Source organism: Mandrillus leucophaeus, unplaced genomic scaffold (assembly GCF_000951045.1).
Source record: "Mandrillus leucophaeus isolate KB7577 unplaced genomic scaffold, Mleu.le_1.0 Scaffold361, whole genome shotgun sequence".
Classification (NCBI taxonomy): domain Eukaryota; kingdom Metazoa; phylum Chordata; class Mammalia; order Primates; family Cercopithecidae; genus Mandrillus; species Mandrillus leucophaeus.
The window spans coordinates 2,093,764-2,116,057 of NW_012103821.1; the positions used below are offsets into that span (position 1 = coordinate 2,093,764).

Genomic DNA, 22,294 nt, shown 5'->3' on the forward strand with positions numbered 1-22,294 from the left:
CCTTTCTAGCACTCTTCCCCACAAATTTTCTCAACTCAGCAAGACCACCAGGCTCTACTTGGGTTCCCTTTCCCTGTGTAGGCAGGGGCTGGGGCCATGGAAGTGCTCACATTACTGGTTTCTCTTCCCAGGAAACATTGTCCAGTGCTGCCTGTTGTCCAATGTCTGAAAAAATTTTGTTTCCTGTATTTTGTCCAGTTTTCCAGTTGTTTAAGAGTATAAGGTAAATCTAGATCCTGTTATTCTACCATGGCCCGAAAGATATAAACAGTTAATTGCCATTCATTTAATAAATATTGACTGATTGCTTGCTGACGAGAAACTGCAGAATGCTGGGAATCAACTATTGAACTAAAAGAAATGCAGTCCCTGCCCTCATGGTTAGCACAGCTCAGCAGGGAAGAGCAACAATAATTAAAGAATCATTCAAGAAAACATGTAATATAAACCATGGTAAGAAATAACAGAAGGCAGAGCACTGCAACAGCAAACCATTATTTATGGGAAAATCTGAGTTAGTCTGGGCAATCAAGCAAAGTTTCCCAAAACAAGGACATTTTTAACTAAGATTTAAGGAATAAGTAAGATTGGTACCTGCACTGTGCAGGGTAGGAAGACTGCCAAGGAGAACAGAATGTGCAAAAGGTCTGTGGCAGGATGGAATTATTAGAAATCATCCAGTCCAATCCTTAGGTTTGCCAGTGAAGAAACAAAGGCTCAGAGAGTCTATGGCTCATATTAGTGTCAGAGCAGGGACTGAAACCCAGGACTCCTACCATCAGGTCTAGTGCTCTTTCCATTCCACCATGTTGGCAAGCAAAATGTTGGCAAGAATACTAAAATATCTTATTAAATGATATTTGTCATTTGATGGTCCATGATCTATTATGGGTAATCCATAATTTTGTAATTTATTTTCATTTAAAAATAATAATGGCCAACATTTTGTTCAATATACGCTTTTAATTGCCAATATTTTTATGTATTTACAAGGAATATTCTGTAAAGTGTAAATAAATATACAAGAGAGCATCAAACAGAACAGAAACAACACTCATGCATTTATACACTGAAGCCATAACAGCATCATAACGGCCTGGGAGTGTTCACGCAGATCCCTAAGTGGCTAAATTACACCCAGGAGATTCTCACTCAGCAATGTAAGCTGTTAGTGCTTTCAGACATTTTGGGAAATGCATCCATTGCCCCATTCCAAGCTTAATTGGTATAATAAATGTCAATTAAAGCTCCTTTAAGATTTCAAACTGCAAAACTCAAGTGAAACTACTTATGTAGAGACTCATGAAAGACTCCTCTACTAGAAGTTGCTCCCAAAAGAGACACAGTATATTTACATTTACCATGGGTACATGGATACACATTATTTGCATAGGAAATAACGTTATTTTTCCCAGCTATACTAAATGCATTTTTTTTTTTTTTTTTTTTTTTTTTTTTTTTTTTTTTTTGAGACAGAATCTCCCTCTGTTGCCCAGTCTGGAGTGCAGTGGCATGATCTCAGCTCACTGCAACCTCCATCTCCTGGGCTCAAGCGATTCTCCTGCCTCAGCCTCCCAAGTAGCTAAGATTACAGGTGCCCACCACCATGTCCCGCTAATTTTTGTATTTTTAGTAGAGACGGGGTTTCTTCATGTTGGTCAGGCTGGACTCGAACTCCTGGACTCAAATAATCCACCTGCCTCAGCCTCCCAAAGTGCTGGGATTACAGGCGTGAGACACCGTGCCTGGCCTCCATCACTGAGTATATGTATACAAATGATGCATTTTTTACTTTTACTTAGGAGGCTTAAAACACAATTATTCATTCAGTATAATTGTAAAACAGAGTCTTTGTTAACTTCTGAACTTGGCAAAAACATTTTTTGTATTTTTATCTACAGCTCATTAATTTACGTATCAAAAAATGCATTTTAGTTTAGGTAGCCCAAGCTGCCAATTGTTTGATATCATCATCCTCTTCTTCTGCCCTCCGGGAAGATGCTGGAACATAAAATAGATAAAAATTAGTAATTGGTGAGATTCACATTTTCAGCATAGAAAACAGTATGAATTACATATAAAAATGTGTTCAATATGAAATCAAAAACATGTGCTAAAAAGAATGGGCCTGGCTATCATTTTAGGCAACTATCTGACCACATGTAGTTGAGCTGGGTAACAGACCTGCTCGGGATCGACGTGCAGTGGAGGACATGCCTGGTTTTCTATCTGGCTGTGCTGGGAGAGAAGAGGAAGGCACATTTGGAAGGCGAATATTTGTCATCTTCTTATTTAATTCCTCCTGTTCCAATTCTTCAAGTTCTGCCATCAACTCATCCTGAACACAGGAGAAAGGAAGAATTACGAAGTTAACGTTTCAAGACGTGGGTTTCCTCAAACACAATAACAAGAACATCTGCTACCCAATTGATATGTGAGAACCCAGTGAAATGGAATATTTATTTTAAAACTAAGTCTTTTTTGCAACACTGAGCAATGATTAAAAAATGAATATTCTGGGTTGTGCAAATTTGTTGTAGTTAATCTTCTAATACTTCAGTAAACAGCCATTCAAGTAATTTGTGCTAGCTGAATATATAACCTCCCCACAGTTTCTGGGAAATTTACACCTTGCCTGTCATCTTTCCAATGTGTTCTTTTCTACTGTTTAGAATCCACAAAATGTTAATTGGTGGAAATAAATGCTTTTCTTCGGGCGAATGCTATAGAAAATAAAACAACAGGTATAGCAAAACCATAACGCACAGAGTAAAAAGAATCAAAAATACTATGGTTCTTTTATCAAATCACCAAAGCCAATATAAATTATGTTGTGCATTTGGGTTAAGAAAAGTTCAATTCAAGATAGGTATACCATATTTCTTTCTTTTAGCAATAGTCTGAGAGAGTCTGATTTAATCTTAAACTATTCTCTATTCCAAGAACTTTTGAGAGACAAAGCTAGTTTGAGACCTTAAAGATGTAAGTCACCTTATGCCAGTTCTGAGATGACTCAGATAGTTCAGATCTCACTGGCTCCACAAGTCCTCAAGCGGAGTCTAACCCCTCTCAGAGAGCGTTTGGGAGTCACAACTAAACTTGTCATTGACAGAATTATGAGGTCGTCACTATTAGAAATGACTTGGGACACCTTATATTCAACCAAGTAGATTTTTCTTTCATGGAAGAATAACAAATGAGAGAATCATTCATTCATTATTCAACAAATTTATTGAGCACTGACTCCTGGACAGGTTTTGAACCCAGTGCTGGGATGCAAAGTTGAATCAACACTCCCTATATTCAAGGAGCTTACACTCAAATGTGGGAGGAAAGCACATAAACAAATAATTATCCAATATTAATGTGAGAGTATTGTGGGGAAAGAGTAAAGGGGAATGGGTAATGTGGGGAAAGAGAGAAGATATTTAAGCCAAACACAACATTTGATTAAGTCAGTGGGTATCAGAACTGCAGCAAACTAAAGATTGTCTGACCTCTATTAAATTCGCCTCATAAAAAGAAAAGAAAATATGAAGGTGTATAGCATTGGGCCGTATGAAATAGCACAGTCAATATAGTGGTGTACTTGATGGATCTCCACAGGCTATATGAATAAAATGGCATCAGAATGAATACCCTGGAGTCCTATTTCTGCTCTCAAAACAATTAGGGACAAATACCATAAACATAGTAACGGCAAAACAAGCTATCCTATGCCGAATGTATGCCCAGAATTGCCAATAATACATCATCATTATCAACAGCAGCAGAAACATATTAATATTTTCTTTAGCAATATGTTAACAACAGAGCAATTGTCTCCTCCACCATTTTCATCTTTTAGGTACCAAACACTAAGACCATTGAGAAAAGAATTTTAGAACTTAAGATGTTTTGGAGATAATCCAGTGATCCAATAATCTTCATTATCATAGATAAGAAAACTAAGAGTCAGAAAAGTAAAAGGGACTTACACAAAGTTTTCAACAAATGATAGAGCCCAGATGTCCACACAAGCCCAGAGTCCTTTCCACCATATCATAATGTACTCGTTAGATACTTATTAGTCTACATCAGGAGTTGAAAAACTTTTTCTGTAAAGGCCCAAATAGTAATATTGCAGGCTTTGCAGGCTGCATGTTTTCTTCTACCCCATGGTCTCCTTTGTTGTCATCGTTTTCTACAACACTTTAAAATCGTGAAACCCATCCTGAGCTTATGGGATGTACAAAAACAGGTCATGGGAAGAATTTGACCTGCAAGCCAAATTTTTGCTGACCCCTTGTCTACACCATTTTTAAAAGGTGTTGATACCCCATTCTCATTTTTGGGGATTCCACGGAACCAGGTCTTACTTGCTAAATGTACTATTTTTAATACCACATAGATGCAGGAAGTTGGATTCTTTGCCATGCTAATCTAAGCTTTGGAAATATTCCTAAATCTGTAGTAGTCCTACTTGTGTGTGCTTTGAGCAGAACAATTGAAATTCACAGTGCAGACATCATCATTATAATTATAGTCTGTCTGTATTATTGGACTGATTAATCTAAATGGAATGTGTGTGTTAATAATGCCACTCCACATTTATTTGGTTTCATAGTCTGAGTAATAAACAGAGGCAGCCTAACCTCTAATTTAACAGCCACAGAGCATGATACATCTGTTTCATGCAGAATGACAAAGTCTACTTTGTTTTACCCAGATGTGCGAGCACTCAGTTCCTCGTAATGGGGCTGTTTAGGCTTCAACCATTAAAAGTCACTAACTTTACATAATCACATGCTGTTCTTTCCTTAATAGCTGAAAACTTAACTAGGTGGCTGTTTGCCAAACTACATTAATCTTTCCTTTAAATCAGAGCTACTAACAATTTATTTTTCTCTTAAGAGAAGTATCTTTCTGAGAAATATCACTTGTTCTTTCAGTAGTAAAGGAAGCTGCCTACTGTATACGACGGGAACCTACTCTTTATAGCAGCCACAATCCTGCATTCTTCATATTGGCTTACGTACCTCATCAAAGTCATCACCATATCCAACCCGTTGAGAAAATGCTTCTGAGATTTCTTGGGCGATATCCTGTTGCTCTGTGATCTCTTGCATCAAATCATCTATTTTGTTCAGATCCCTGGGAAATCATATTTTGTTGAACATTTTAGAACTTTAACTTATAATTATGAGTTTAGATATAATCCTATATAAAAAAGTTCATTTAATATAAGTTCTTAGTTATTTGAGTAGGATATATATTCCTGATGATATTTATAAACTTTAAAGATAACTTATATTTTTAAAACTTAATAATCCATATATTACAAACATTAAGTAAATACCTATTACATTTGGAACTCACTAAAAATAAAAGTATTTTATAACTATCAGTATTTATAGACCCATTTTGAAATTTTGTCTGGTAGGGCATATGACAAATTTAAATACATGCTGCTGTGTATCAACTCTGCAGGAAACACTGCCACAGACCACCAGGACCACTGGAACCAAATGAGCTTTTGGCAGCTCTCAGGAGCCCCCATCTGACAGCAGCCCTTTGTGGAAGCTAAACGCTGGGTCTAGAGATCTATTTTCTGTAACACTTAGCAGCTCTGAGATCCTGGCTCCCTGAGGGTTTTCCTATAGCGGTGATGCCCTGAGAGGTTACTAAAGAGAGCAGGATTAAACTTATACAGCTCTCAGAAGAATCAGCAACTGCAGCAAATAAATCTAGGTGGCCACTGGCTCAGGATGGATAGCTGCTTTGAACACATTTTCTAACACCTGAGCTTCACTGGCTGCTAAACACCCGCCTAAGCATCTCGGTGTCTACATGCCAGGTTCTGGAATGTTTCTATAGTAGCTTGTCTCTGAATAATTCCTCCAACTCTGAAACTAGGCCAAACAGATTGGATATAAGAGAAGTGACAATGCCCCTCATTATTAAGTAGCCTAAATATCAAAAGTTTGATTCTCAGTGGAAGTAATTTTTTTGTGAGTTTCTCTGACTCTATAGGAGCTATCTTGACATATTTTCATGCAATAATCCAAAAGAATACTTTTACCTCCTTATGACCATCCCTTATCTCTAAACCTTATTATCCTATTTATAATAAATATAAAACAAATATATTTATTTCTAAAAGGAGTATGAAAAAATGTATCGCTAAACTTTGGGCCTGGGAACAAATTTTTCTCAAATGTAATACAATGGTATGATGCTGCCAAGCTGCCTGGAGAGAAAGGCTGATTTTGTAATACATTTTAGTATCCAAAAGCAATAGAGAATTTTGACAGTGATAATGAATCTAATGTCTCCCTAAAGCTGTCAAAATGAAAGCTGACTGTTAATGAATTATTCAGAATAGAAAATGTTGGCAAGGTTGTCTTCACTGCCCCCAACTGCCACCTTTTTCACCTTTTCCCGCTCTACGGAAATGTGTCTACATCTCTTAGGCACTCATTGCTCTTGTGCATCCTTGGTCCAGGTTCCACTATCATGTCCAGTATCAGGAAAGGATGAGGTCCCAGATATATTGCCCAGTGTGAATGTAAAGCAAATTGTGAATATTAATTATTGAGTGCTCACTTTATGCCAGGAACTATACTAAGTGCATTATATCTAGTATCTCATCGAATCCCACAATAACCACGAGGTAAGTAAGTACTATTATCATCTCTAATTTACATATAAGGAAACTGAATAAGGTATAGTAATTTGCCCAAGGGATAGTCAGCAGTTGACCTGGGATTATAGCCCAGAAAATTTGACCCCGAAATCCATGCTCATGACTGTTCTTCTGTGTCAGTGGTTCTCAGACACTAGTTAGCATCAGAATCACATGGACCCAAACACTTTGCAAGTTCAAGGAGCCTGGGCATCTGTGTTCTATTTATTTATTCTCCATGTGATTCTGATTCCCTCCAAAGTTTGACAGCCACTATCCCATAGATCTAACACCCTCACACAGGTTGAAATTGAAGTCTTTTTTAAACTGTAGAATTAAAATATTTACAGGTACAGTTTCCAGCAATCATAAAGTAACCGGGAAACATTACAGGCAAAAATGAATGCCCTTTCTTTTTTCATGGTCTTTCTTGTTGTTGTTGCTATAACCTTTAATCTTTCTCTGAGACGTATTTTATTCAACATGTCAAAGAGCCTCAAATGAGTAAACCCATTCCTGCCAAAATCATCATATGGTTCCAAAAGTTCTTCCCGACACTGAGGGAATTTATGATTCAGAGGAAGACCAGAGTCACTCACATGTTTTCATGAACTGATTTCATCGCTTTTGCTGCAAAGCCCATGTTCCTCAACACCTCAGTGTTGGTGTGTGAGTTCTCCAGGGCTTCTCTCTGGAACTCAATGGTAGACAGTGTGCCATCAATCTGAGTGAGCTGTTTCTCGAACCTCTTCTTCCTCTTTAGTGCCTGTAATGCAGCTAAATAAGAGAGAAGCTACATTTATTAGGAAAGAGAAAGAGACACTAACTCAAGAGATGTTTGCTCAGCACCACTATGGACTTAGACCTGCTTGTACCTAAGGCCAATGAATATACCAAAATAAACCTGAGAAATGAATGACTCACATTGTCCTCTCAATTACCTACACTAACTAGTACCGTCTCCAATATTTTAATATTCTTTTCTTCCAAAGATCTGGCAAGTGTAAGCAGATGGAAAGTCAGTTTTCCTATTCCAAAACATATGCCATAGAAATGTTTTGTCAATGTCAGATTTTAGAAAAAGGATAAAAATATGAGTAAAAATCACTCAATAGAAAAGCAAACCTTTAGAGAATGTAAAGACCTCAATGACAGTTGATTCTAGCTCCATTTTCTTAAAGGCAAGTTCATTGAGACCAGAGAAGTGAAGTGACTTGCTTAAAGGAAGACAGTGGCAGCTGGAACAAGAACTTAGAATGCTGAGCTGTATGTCTTGGTCTGAAATTATTTTGAGATGGCTATTAAGGTTACATCTAACTGTGAGCATCCATGAATTCAGCACTGCTAGAGTTGTATTCAAGGATCAGATGGCACAATGGTGAGAGAAAAGAGCAGGGCCTTCAGAGAAATGATAACCAAATAATCTTCCCATTAACGTTTTAGTAAGATAACCTAACTTGCCTCACTCTGAAACCACGAAACAAGTAGAGCCCTCTTGACTGTGGCACCTTGGAAGGCAACCAAAAAAGGCCCTAAAATATATGTTTTCATAATGCATTTCAGGAGAGAGCGCGAAAAGAGCAGCAGCAGAATGTTAATACGGAAATAAGTGATAATTAAATGGAATTGGCAAAAGAACTCAAATGGTTTTATGGTTTCAATGTAAAGCAGGTAAGTTATCACAAAAGAGATTTTGGAGAGAACTCTCTCTTCTGTTTTGGCCCACTTATACTTGTAATTGCAACAGATTTGATTGATTCATTCCAGTGCTTTTTCTACAGTGCACAAAGACTCATAGCCATTACACTTTCTTGGTGGATTTTTATTGTAATCAAGTATTACTCGCTATCCCATTCATTCTTTTTTGCCTTGAATTCCATTTTGTTTTATTAAGTTAATATGCCAGTTTTTTATTACAATTTGTCTGTAAAAATCTTTACATAGACCACTATTTCAAAATTGTTTTTATTCGATTTTATATACATATTAAAGACACCTATATTACTCTACATGAGTGTTTACTTTTTATGATTGTTTTTGACCCATTTAGATAGTCTCTGTTACTTAATGTAAGATTTTCGCTCGGTCTTATTTATTGTAGTTAGTAACTGGTATGCTATCTAATACCATCTCTTTATTGTCATCTTTTTTGTGTTTTCTGTGTTATGCTTTTTGTTTTCTTTCTGCTTTCTTGTCTTTATATAGATTCATTAAATTTTCTTTGTTCATTTTTTCCCTTTAATTGTTGGACAATTGTATATACTGAATTTATTCTCTTAATGGATACCCTTAAGACACATATAATTAAACAAGTTTTCTTCTATGTTGAAAATTAATCAGTATCTCTAATTTAGTGTTCCCAAATAAGATTCCCTTCCCACTCCAAACTCTGAAAGGTTTGACTGAAAGAATCTGCCATTTTATTAGTCCCTGATGATTCACAAGAGTTTTTTTTTATTATACTTTCCAATGTTAAGGAAATCTTTCTTAACAATTGTCCTAAGCTTCATGGACACAATTTTAACAATCATTTATAAATTTCTTACTATTGCTTCTTGTATTCTATATTGTCCTCTTCCTTGGATTGCTTCTTTATTTTACTGGAGTAAAACTTACAGTATTACACTTTCCAGAAAAGGTGCATAGATATAAATTATTTGAATGCCTGTAAGTCTGAATATGTCTTTATTTTGCCTCAAACTTGAGTGACAGTTTGGATTTTTACAGAATGCTAGGTTCAAAATATTTCAAAAGATTATCTTTGAATAGCTAACTTTTTAAAAGCTTGATAATAAAATTATTCTCATCCCTTTGCAGACAATCTCTTTTCTTATTTCCTCTCCAAAAATGTTAAAGACTTTCTTTTACACTTTGGAGTTACAAAATTTAACCAGTATGCATCTACGTATGTGTCTTTTGTTTTTTGCTTTTTCCAACTGAGCATTCAGTGAGTATTTTCAATCTGAAGACTCAAATCTTCCTTCGGCTTGAAAAAATTGTATCCTATTATTTTTTTATCACTCCTTTCTCCCCTGTATTTCTGTCTACTCTCTTCTGAAATTTCTATTATTTTTATTTAATTATATATACAATTACACACACACCCTGAAAACATTGTTTTCTCTCTTTTGAAATGCCATAATATAAGACAAACATTGTGTTCTTTGGCTCTATCCTATATATTTTTTGTTTTGACACATGGAGTCACTCTGTCACTCGGGCTGGATGCAGTGGTACAATCACAGCTCACTGCAGCCTTGAATTCCTGGCTCAAGCAATCCTACTGCCTTAGCTTCCAGAGTAACTGCAACTACAGGCACATGTCACCATACCCAGCTATTTTTTAAATTTTTTTGTAGAGACAGGGTCTTGCTATACTGCCCAAGTTGGTCTCAAATTCCTGGCCTCAAGCAGTCCTACTCCCCTTGGCCTCCCAAAGTGTTGAGATTGCAGGTGTGAGCCACCACACCCAGCCCTCCTTGTCTTTTTGTTCTATGTTCTGGGAGAATTCCTTGACTTTATTTTCAGATCACTAATTTAGTCTTCAGCAATATTCATTCTACTTTTTTACCTTTTTTTAAAAAAAATTATGTTTCTAACTTCTAAAAACTTGTTCTTTAGTTGCTCATTTTTTAATGGCAGCCTATTCTTGTTTTATAGATGTAATTGCCTCTTTAATCTCCCTGAAGATACTAACACTAGTTTTATTTGTAACATATTTTATTTCTGACATTACCTCTGTTCTCCTGGGTTCCATTGTTTGTGTTGCTTATCTTGATTCTTCTCTTTCATGCAATTACCTTTCCTCAAAATTCTTCTGATCTATTATAGGTTCATATTTATAAATATTATGACAGACTGGAAGAGTTCATTTAAGTGGCTGTGCATCTTGTCGTTATGTGAGAGTGTTTCCCCACAAGGCCTCTCTCCTAAAGGGAAGGTTGCCCATAGCTCTGTGTAAGAAAAAGGTGGGGCAGGTACACAAGCAGAGGATTACTACAGTTACCAAAGAAAGGCTTGCCTCTAGGTATGGGACATCTTTATTTTTCTTATAAGTGGTGACAGTCCTTCCTCACCCCTTCCTGCCCACTGTGGAGGTTTGGGGATCCTCAAGCTCTGCTCCAACTCCCTCTCCAGGTATAACACCACAATTTAAGTTCTTGATGAACAGCACTTACATTTTTTCTTTTTTTTTCATTTTTTCCTTGTTATATACAAACTTTTTTATAGAAGAAAATTTGTTTAATCTGTCTTTTAGGAAAGAACTGAAATAATTTTGTAAGTCAAATGGCTTAAAGTCCTTTTTACAACATCACACCCAACAGAGGCTTACCAATGAAAAGAATAAAATACTTAGGATTACAGCTAAACAGGGAGGTGAAAAATCGCTACAAGGAGAATGTATTAATCAATTCCCCTGCTGCTATAAGGACATACTTGAGATTGGGTAATTTATACAGGAAAGAGGTTTAATTGACTAGCAGTTCTGCAGGGCTGGGGAGGCCTCAGGAAACTTACAATCATGGTGGAAGGGGAAACAAACACGTCCTTCTTCACATGGCAGCCCAAAGGAGAAGAATGAGAGCCTAGCAAAGGGGGAAGCACTTTATAAAACCATCAGATCTTGTGAGAACTAACTCACTATCATGAGAATAGGATGGGGGAAACCATCCCCATGATTCAGTTATCTCAACCTGGTCCCTCATGACACATGGGGATTGTGGGGACTAGAATTCAAGATGAGATTTGGGTGGGGACACAGCCAAACCATATCATTCCACCCCCGGCCCCTCCCAAATTTCATGTCCTCACATTTCAAAACACAATCATGCCCTTCCAACAGACCCCAAAGTCTTAATTCATTCCAGCATTAACTTAAAAGTCCAAGTCCAAAGTCTCATCTGAGACAAGGCAAGTCCCTTCTGCCTATGAGCCTCTAAAATCAAAAGCAAGTTCAATGGGTGTAGAAGCATTGGGTAAATACACCTGTTCCAAATGGGAGAAATTAGCCAAAACAAAGGGGCTACAGGCCCCATGCAAGTCCAAAATACAATAGTGCAGTCATTAAACCTCAAAGTTCCAAAATGACCTATTTTGACTCCATGTCTCACATCAGGTTATGCTGATGCAAAAGGTGGTCTACCACAGCCTTGGGAAGCTCCACCCCTGGAGCTTTACAGGATATAGCCCCATTTCTGGCTGCCTTCACACCTGGCATTGAGTGTCTGCGTCTTTTCCAGGCACACAGTGCAAGCTGTTGATGGATCTATCATTCTGGGGTGTGGAGAATGATGGCCCTGTTCTCACAGCTCCACTAGACAGTACCCTAGTGGGGACTCTGTGTGGGAGCTCCAGCCCCACATTTCCCTTCTGCACTGCCATAGCAGAGGTTCTCCATGAGGGCTCTGCCCCTGCAGCAAACTTCTCCCTGGACATCAGGTGTTTCCATACATCCTCTGAAACCTAGGCAGAGGTTCCCAAACCTCAATTCTTTACTTCTGCACACCTGCAGGCTCAACACCATGTGGAAGCTGCCAAGGCTTGGGGCTTGCACCCTCTGAAGCCATGGCCCAATCTGTACCTTGGGCCCTTTGATTCCCTTCCAGCCTCCTTGGCCCCTTTTAACTGGAGCAGCTGGGATGCAGGGCACCAAGTTCCTAGGCTGCACACAGCAGGCGGCCCTGGGTCAGGCTCAGGAAACCATTTTTCCCTCCTAGGCCTCCAGGCCTACGATGGGAGTGGCTGCCACAAAGGTGTCTGACATGCCCTGGAGACATTTTCACCATTGTCTTGGTGATTAACATGGGACTCCTCCTTACTTACGCACATCTCTGCAGCAAGCTTGAATTTCTCCTCAGAAAATGAGATTTTCTTTTCTATTACATCATCAGGCTGCAAATTTTCCAAACTTTTATGCTCTGCTTCCCCTTGAACACTTTGCCACTTAGAAATTCCCTCCACCAGATACTCTAAATCATGCTTTATGTGCATTATGTGATTTATCACATTTAATTCTCACAAGAATCCCAAGAGTAGATATTGGCCATTTTACAGAAATAAAATGAATAGATAGTAAGTGAATAAATTTGATAATTTTGCACTTAGGACAAGGACAGCATGGTATAATGGAAAGAGTGTGGCCTTTCGACACCAGAGTGTGAATCCTTCTTCCATGACTTCACAGATGTGTGTTCTTGGGCAAGTCACATCCCTTCCTTGAGCTTTAGTTTGCTGTTCTGAAAATGGGGATTATATCAGGCTGGGTGATTATAAGAACTAGTGATAATTTATGGAAAACATCTTATACAGTCCCTGTGAATGGCAGGGATGTAGCAAGTAAATAAATAGTAGCAATTTATACAACATTCATAATTACTAAGGTTGCTTTTTTTTTTTTTAAGACAGTCTCGCTCTGTCACCAGGCTAGAGTGCAATGGTGCAATCTTGGCTCACTGCAACCTCTGACTCCCTGGTTCAAGCAATTCTCCTGCCTCAGTCTCCCAAGTAGCTGGGACTACAGGCATGCACCACTATGCCCAGCTACTTTTTTGTATTTTTAGTAGAGATGGGGTGTCACTGTGTTAGACAGGATGGTCTCGATCTCCTGACCTCGTGATTCATCTGCCTCGGCCTCCCAAAGTGCTGGGATTACAGGCGTGATCCACCGCGCCCAGCCCTGAGCTTGCATATCTTATTTCTGAGACTACCACATAACAAATTACCCATTTGTTTTACCATACCTCATCACAATAGAAACATAATATTACAGGCCAGGCGCGGTGGCTCAAGCCTGTAATCCCAGCACTTTGGGAGGCCGAGACGGGCGGATCACAAGGTCAGGAGATCGAGACCATCCTGGCTAACATGGTGAAACCCCGTCTCTACTAAAAATACAAAAAAAAAAAAACAAAACTAGCCGGGCGAGGTGGCGGGTGCCTGTAGTCCCAGCTACTCCGGAGGCTGAGGCAGGAGAATGGCGTAAAAACCCGGGAGGCGGAGCTTGCAGTGAGCTGAGATCCGGCTACTGCACTCCAGCCTGGGTGACAGAGCGAGACTCCGTCTCAAAAAAAAAAAAAAAAAAAAAAAAGAAACATAATATTACAAAACATTTCTACATTTCAATAGGTACAGCCAACATTATTATTCAGCAGAGTATCCTAAGAAGCTAAACTGCAAATATACATCTCCACCCAACATACCCAGAAGTGGAATGTTCAGAGTGCACGTCCTCCCTATCTTGTCAGGCTGGTTCAGTATCTATACATATTTGGAACCGAACTGGTACCCATCGACCCTAAGGCATCATATTTTTTTTTGAGCAATTTTTTAAGTTCTCCATTTAAAAAAGTCATATTTCTTAGTAAAAATTAATTTTAGATAATCTTCTGAAAATCTAGAAAAGCAATTTGGTATAAAGGGTGGAGCTCTGAAGCTCTAGACCTATGTTTTAATTCTACCTAAACCACTTAATACCTGTGTGTAATAATCGTGATGCATGACCTGAACTCATCTTAAGTGACGTTCCCCCACCTGATTGACAAGAACAATTGTACCTAGAAGACAACAATAGAACATCATGGGCTAGAGTTGTTTACCTTCAAATCTAGGCTCCCTCATTCACAGGCAAGACTATGCGGTTTTACATAAGTTGCTTACTGAAAAATGGAGATATAACTCATTTGGTTGTTGAGAAGTAAATGAAATAGCATTCATAAATTGTTTAGTGCAGTGGCACATAGTGAGTGATTACTAAATATTAGGGATCTTTATCATCATCATTTCCTTTGTAGGTTGTCAGAACCACATGGTGGGACTCTCATGGTATGACACTGAACCTCACTAATGACTAATGAAATTGTTAGTCATTAGTAATAATAAGTTCTGGTTTGGGCATAATTTTAAACACCTATGTTTAATATGGTTTCTGCCTTTCAAAATATTTTGGAAAAATTTTAAAATTCACCAACACTTGGGATCTCAATTTACACTGTAATTCCCATACCACACACTACATATTGGCCCAACCAGAGTCCCAAACTCAGAGGGAGCCAGGCAGGTAATGAAATTAAGTGAAGCATCTAGAAGGTCAGGGAAAAGGCCTTCTTTGTTTTCTCGCCTGTGAGAAAGAAAGAAAAAGAAATGTCTCTCTTCTATAAAAATAAAAACTAGTGCAATGGTGGCAATACAGAGCAACAGACACTGGCCTCAGTATAAGGGAGTCAAGAGGAAGAACTGGAGACCCCAGTGACCTGGGATCATAAACCTGATCTAATGGAAGCAGCACTGCTGGGATTCAGTGCCAGGCTGCCTTGTAGACCTGTAGTCCCAGCCTACCACATGTTCAAAAGAAGCAAGAAATCTGGATTTCCGTGCAAAATTCCCCAATTTTTACATGCTATTTTAAATTTTTCTAAAAACCTGTGTGAATGAAACCAGTAACTTCTGCATGGCTGGATTAAAGCCTAGGATACTTGACATTTACTGTGATTTCTGCCTGGCACGTTAAGCTTCTCCCAAACATTAAGACAGGAGGCTTTTGTTTCAAATAGCCAAGAAGTGTGAGTCTCTCAGTGAGCTGTTTCTTATATGAAATGATGATGCCACTGATACGTCATGAGCCGGACAGGACTTAACCTTGTTCCCTAATAAACAATTTGGGAAAGAAGCAACTGTATATTTTCAAAGGCATGCAACAAGTGCTGCAAATCAAGCATTATTCCTGATTTGGCCTAAAAGGACATTTTCAGAGTTGTGAAATTTAACCTGTATAGAAGGTGTAGTTCAATCTTCCAAACTCCTGTATGTGCTTTTAGGCAGCTGGTGAGACCTGGACAACATTCTTTCTAAGACAAAGGAATCTACTGTATTGCTCTGTGGTAGAGAAACAGCCAGGGTTTTTGTCTCCTTGCATAATAGTGATGTTCCTTCAGCAGTGGAGTTGCAAAACAATGTCCTTTATGTACTATTGCTAACAGGATACGTGAAGAGTCCTTACAGCAGCCCATTGGGGATTGGAACTAAAATGCAAAAATTACCCATTTGAACCAAAATTTAACTATTCCTATGCAACTCCAATATGCTGCCAAGGAAGGAAGGCTTTCAGTCACTTATGCCAAATAATTTCAACTAGCAGAAAAGAGTTTCAGTTTCATTGCTCATGTAATGTATAGGGCGTTTTGGTTTTAAAAGTCAACTTGTTCTTCATTCATTTGGGGTATATAAACGTCTGTATTGTTAATCCATTAGTCAGCACACAGGAAGAACCTTTTAGGAATCATTATATCTAGTGAACACAGACAAACCTGTTTTTGAAATATGAAACTGCATCATAATAGCTCTTCTCTGTCCCAGGAATGATCTCTAGAGAAGGGCTAAAAGATGAGGCTCTGAAGAGTAAGCCCAGATATGAGAATGTTTAAGAGACATGTCACACATAATTGCTTATGTCATTTTTTGCTTTTAACTGGGAAGGCTCGTGATCATGTTTTATTTGAGGAACTTTAGTGTAAGCCCTGTTCTTACCCATATACAAATCACCTCATTAATTAAACAATACCTTCTATTTATGGCAATTGTTTTGGTTTTCAAAAAGCTCAATCTGAATAAGCATCATCATAGACATTTCCCAAATGAAATAAAAACAAAATATATCTGCTCAATGTTACAGGTTAGATTGAAAAGAACTGGGGGAATATTAGAAAATTTTAACACCCATGTGGCCAGAGGCGTCCTATTATGAATTTCACTGAACTTCTTTACTTTTAAAAAATACTCTGTATTCATTTATTTCAGTCACTTAACAAGCATGTATTAAAGATCTATGACATGCCTGGTACTGTGTTAGGCACTGGAGGGACAAAGAAATAAGGCTACAGTCTGAGAGAGAGACAAAATATGAAATGGGCAATCACCTATTCATCATTCAGCAAGCATTTATCCAGCACCTATTATGCTATAGGCACTGTTCCTAGGGATACTGACATGTGTAAGTTACATTCTTCACCTCAAGTAGTAGAGAAGATGTAGAGGAGAATAAGAAGATAGATGTACAAGGTGCAATGGGTACGCAGAATAATTTACAGGCTCTCTTGGGAGGGTTAGGGAAGGCTTCGCAGAAATCGCTGTAGCAGTAACCTTGTTCAACAGGCCTTACTCGGTGAGCAGTTCTATTTACATTACCGTTTCTTTTCATATATGGAAAGAAATATGGTTACATGTCTTCTATGTAGATAAAGTTCCCGGTGACTGTCTACATGTATACTCAACACACTGGTAAATAAAGAACATGAATGATAAAAAGGTATTACACAACAGGTTCCTTCCATCCCCCAACCCTTTCTCCTACTACAAATCTCATACCAATGAAAAGTTTCTGACTGAGATATATTAGAAATTAGGAACTATAAACCTTAAATATAGAGCACGTCTTCGTTTTAAAGATTTGCACTCCAGTTTGCCACAGCAGCTGAATCTTATATGTAACCTCCATATTTCTCGAGGTCTCATCAATATTAAATGTCACATGGAGGGTAAATAGCAATCTAGAAGAAGACCAACACACAACAGTGATATATAGGATTATATAATGCTAAAGCAGATGCCTGAGAAAGCAGTAAAAAGGAATGAGATTTCAGAAAGTAAATAAGAGATATTATAAGGGCATTTGGAAGTTCAATACTGCTATAAGCAAGCTAGTAACTTTGGACTGAATTTCGTGTTTAAAAAAGGTGATTGATTAATACTATAAAGTATAAAAGAGGAGAAAAATAGGCTGGATGATCAGTGCCCTCTCTCTTCTCCAGAGAGATAGCAAATGGGCAAAGGAAATTAAGGTTATTTTCCAGCAGAAATGATGCTCCTCATTCTAAAGAGCTTGAGGTTGTTTTTGAAGATGAGGCATTTCTCGCTACCAGGATATCATGCAAGAGAATATGAAAAAAGGTAAATCTGAGAAGGGAAGTTCATGATCTAAAAGTGCCTTGAGTTGTCAAAAAAGGAAGATATACTTGCATAATAGACTTATTTTAAATACTCACTGAAATTCTCATCTCTTAAAATTAATTGCTTCAGAAGCCAATTGCTGGGCAAGAGAAATTAACGTGTTCGACGAACATACCAATACATTAATTAAAATCTATTTGATATTCTTTGTAAAAACCCAATTAATTGTTTGATACCAGTCAGAATATATAACTAATTGAATAAATGAGTTTTTTATTTGCTGCTAATGTTATTAATAACCCCACAAATTGGTAAACTTTGTGGGCCTGTTATCATCTAGAATATTTTTTAAGTATAAATATGAAACCAGCAAATTTTAACAGAAAAAAACCAGAAATAGCTGATTATGCTTAATTTTACAAAGTAGATGTGTGTACCTACAGATGTAATTTATTATATATAATATATATATTTAATATGGTTCTATTATCTACTTGTAAAAATGTATTCCTTAGTCATATGATGCAGCAATATTTCATAGTACTGTGCCTGTGGCTTGCATGTGTTCTACCACCGGAAGTTCAAGAACCAGAAAACTGTATTCCTTTAGCCCCTTTCAGGTCTCACTGTCTGTGGTTCTATGACTATTCCTTTGAGACCCTAAGGTCAAAAAATCTTTAAAAATATATAGTTCCTCAAGTTGACTGTTAGTATTGGAAATTCTTTAAGAATAGATTCACCTTGAAATTGGTGATGAACTATACTATTCTTTAATGTTTTCAAATACAAGTAACACCAACAAATCAATATAGTTTTCATAAATAAACATTTTCAAACTGCTCACAAAATAATAAAGCATAGGCTCTTATATATGGGGTCTTTGAAATACTTGCAAATTAATTGACCACGATCATAATTTTTTTCTACAGTTAACACAGTAGAAGTTTTGAGTTACAGTAATATCTTTGTTCCAACTCCAAGGTTATATTTGCTTTCACTTTATACATATTAAATATAGGGAAAGAAATGATAATGTAAATAGCACTGCTAAGCAAGCAAGGCCTGTTGAACAACGTTACCACTACAGCAAATGAGACGCGCCCAGTATGACTATGTAGCATATAACACCATGTGATAGAGCCAAAAAGATTCACTAAGACTTCATATTTAAATAAAGAATAAAATGTCCAAAGTGTTTGTTAAATATTTAGTTGCGTAATTTTACTCCTCCAAATTTCCATCTAGGCTAAACATACACATGTAAACTTTATTTCATTTAAGCGAGATAGTTGAAATTGAATTTTAATTTTTAAATCAAGAGTTTAACTTTTAATGCAAGGCTTCCCAACTGTTAACAGAAAATGACCTACTTTTCCTTGCCTGTAATTTTAAAATTACCATTCTCATTTGCTTGCTTTTTGGGGGCTTGTCTTGTTTTGCAAGTAGTGATTACAGTGTTGGTATTTTAAGTCACTAGATTCGTACATTGGGGAAGAGATGATGGAGGCTGTGCAGAGCAATAGTAGTGGGGCCTTCTAGCTACCTGGAAATTCCTACAAATTAGAAATACCTGAAAAAAGGGCTTAGCAGTGGTTAGAAGAGCCATTGGTCTAGGTATAATAGCTCTTACTGCTTTAAACCATGATCTTAGAAGCTTTGGATAGGGTCCTAAATATTTCCAACAAGCAATTCCCTATCAGTACCTGCTGCTTGAAGTAAAGAATCAAAATGTCTAGTACAGGAAAAGTCAATTATTCAAAGAGTGGCATACTGTGTGTTTCATATTTAATCCAGACTTTTGTTTGTTTGGGTTTTTTAATTTTATTTTTTCTTCTTCTGCAAACTTTTAAACTAACTGTGTATTTATTAAAACTTCTATCAAATGGCCGGGCGCAGTGGCTCACGCCTGTAATCCCAGCACTTTGGGAGGCTGAGGCGGGCAGATCATGAGGTCAGGAGATCGAGACCATCCTGTCTAACACGGTGAAACTCCATCTGTACTAAAAATACAAAAAATTAGCCAGGTGTGGCGGTGGGCGCCTATAGTCCCAGCTACTCGGGAGGCTGAGGCAGGAGAATGGCGTGAACCCAGGAGGCAAAGCTTGCAGTGAGCTGAGATCACGCCACTGCACTCCAGCCTGAGTGACAGAGCGAGACTCCATCTCAAGAAAACAACAACAACAAAAAAAACGAAACTAGTTAAGTTTACTAAAACAGATTGAGAATGTGATATTTAAAAATAAATTAACATCATCTGTATATTTTAAGTTTTGTGATAATTTTATTCCTTAAAAGTACAAATAGATTCACATGTACTTAGGCATAGTACAAAAAATGAATGCCAAAATAGATAATTCTTACCCATTCCAAAGCTGACCCCCAAAGCCAAACCTTATAATTTTTATTTAACTGAGTATTAGATCCCTTGTCTTACTTATCACTGGTTAGAGTATCTGGTACTTTTCTGTTATCTTAAAAAATCACCTGAAATAAGTAGTCCTAAATACCGAGAAATAAACTAGTTGTACTAAGCACATGTCTAGGTAAGCTCATAGTACTCTCTTGCCATAATTCCTTGAAACTGTGTAAATCCCATTACTTTGGCATAATCATGGTGTTAGTAATACATTTTCTAACTTATTCTACTTTATTTTGGCTGACTCAATAAACTGCAAAATAGTATAAATGAAGGGAATTTTATTATTTGCTTGATGTAAATATTTCCCCAAATGTAGTGCTTTTCATCCTTGTGGAATTTAAGTGAGTAATAATAATAAATGTTTAAATATTTACAATACTGCTCCAAATTCATGAAAAAAACTAGATGTAATGTTATATAACATAAGAAACAGTAGCAATTGCTCTTCTAGAAGTTGCTACAATCCATCAGCAAACTGTGTCACACACACTAAAGGCAAAATTCTAGAACAAAAATACTCCAGTTTCTGAGGAGTTAGAAGATGATGATTACTCTAAGCCAATATGAATTCACAGCTATGAAAAACACCAAAATAATTTCATAGGCTTCTTTTCTTTTGGTTGCTGGATACTGACTCAAGGAAAAACCGTAGACCATCCACTAGCCTCCAAACATTATACACTTCAAAATCACCCAGTCTTTGAATACCAAGATCCTGAACCTTATTCCAGATCCCTCCAGACAGAATCTCCTGGTGTGGCATTTTTTAAAAGCTCTCCAGAGAATCTGATGAAGGTAAGATACTCTCAGTTCAGAAGCCAACATTTGTGAACCCCAGGTGCGTAAATACAGTTCAGTTTTAGGAATATTATTCACAAGGAATATTGAGGGCATTGCTGAATAAAAGAGAAAAAGCTGGAGAAATAAGATGATAAGGACTAGAAATGTGGGTCAGGTGTATTTATAGCTAGATGAACACCTGAATTCATTGAGTGTTGTTCTGTTGAACTGGGATTACGCCTTAGCTCTGGGGGTTCCCAAACCCTGGTTTGTGTCCTGTTGGGAACTGGGCTGCAAAGCGGGAAATGAGCGGCAGGCCAGCGAGCCTTATGGCCTGAGCTCCACGTTCTGTTACAAGAGCAGCGGCATTACATTCTCAACGGAGCAGAACCCTATTGCGAACTGCGCATGCGAGCATCTAGGTTGTGCACTTCTTATGATAATCCAATACCTGACGATCTGAGGTGGAACAGTTTAATTCCAAAACCATCCCCTCTACCCCCAAACAGCCATGGACGAATTGTCTTCCATGAAACTGGTCCCTGATGCCAAAAGGGTTGGGGACTGCCGCCTCAGCTGAGGAAACACGGTTGCTATCATGCAAAGGCCATCCTGAAATGCAGTCTCTGGTGGCATGCCAAGGTTCTGTCCTTGGTTCTGTTTTATTCAATGTTTTAACAACAACTTCCACAACAACAATAGAGGCTGCAGATCAAATTTGTGGCTAACTTAACTCAAAGAAATAGCTTGCATATAAGACAATAAAATTGGAATTAAAATCTTAATTCTAAAACAACTAAAAATAAGAGGATATTTAATAGAAATAAATGTCAAATACTAAATGCAGCTGAACATATTGATTTCCATGGGAGAGTAATTTGGCTGGGAGTTTTAACTCTTTCCACATCCACTGGGAAAAAAGCGAGTGAAATGGGTATCTGAAAAATCATATTCAAATTGAGACTGTATTAACAGAACAAAAGAAATAACAAGCCCAGGCCACTCTGTGCTGGCCAGTACCTAAGTGTGCAAGTGCAGTGTTGGTCTATATTGGATCCTTGCAACAGCTCAGAGAAGAGAGGGAGGTAGTGGGGAAGCTCAAAGTTTAAAACAACAGTTTAAGTGAAGAGGGTCCCCGGGGCTAGGTGCCCATGTCTCAGGTCTCCCCACTGTGGGGTGAAAGCCCAAGTGGAGCCTCTGGTAAGGGAGGGAAATTAGGGATGAAGGTTGAGGGGAGGATCATGTTTCCACTGATCTATCTTTTCCAGGAGAGGGGTAGTTGATTGGGAGTAAGATCTGGCCTAGGTATTGGTTGCTAATGCCCCAGGGATAAGAGTTTTTTTTCATTCGTTGGTTTTTGTTTTGTTTTGCTTTTTTCCCCAGGCCCTAGAATACTGAGTATGGTACAAAATAATCAGACAATCAAAGGCACACAAAACAAGGTATTTTAATGCCTGGTTCTAATTTGAATACTGGATAAGTCTGAGACA

At 37.8% G+C, this 22,294-nt stretch overlaps 1 protein-coding gene across 1 annotated transcript in view; it reads right to left on the reverse strand.

Moving 5' to 3' along the window:
* Positions 1 to 948: 948 nt before the first annotated feature.
* CHMP4C (charged multivesicular body protein 4C) overlaps positions 949 to 22,294 on the reverse strand; it is a 34,127-nt gene continuing 12,781 nt past the window's right edge. Inside the window, exons 2-5 of the mRNA XM_011989762.1 lie at positions 7,264 to 7,441; positions 5,019 to 5,133; positions 2,185 to 2,338; positions 949 to 2,001 (exon numbers count right to left, since the gene is read on the reverse strand). Coding sequence (XP_011845152.1) covers positions 1,937 to 2,001; positions 2,185 to 2,338; positions 5,019 to 5,133; positions 7,264 to 7,441 — 512 coding nt within the window. The 3' untranslated portion in view covers positions 949 to 1,936. The remainder of the gene's footprint in view (positions 2,002 to 2,184; positions 2,339 to 5,018; positions 5,134 to 7,263; positions 7,442 to 22,294) is intronic.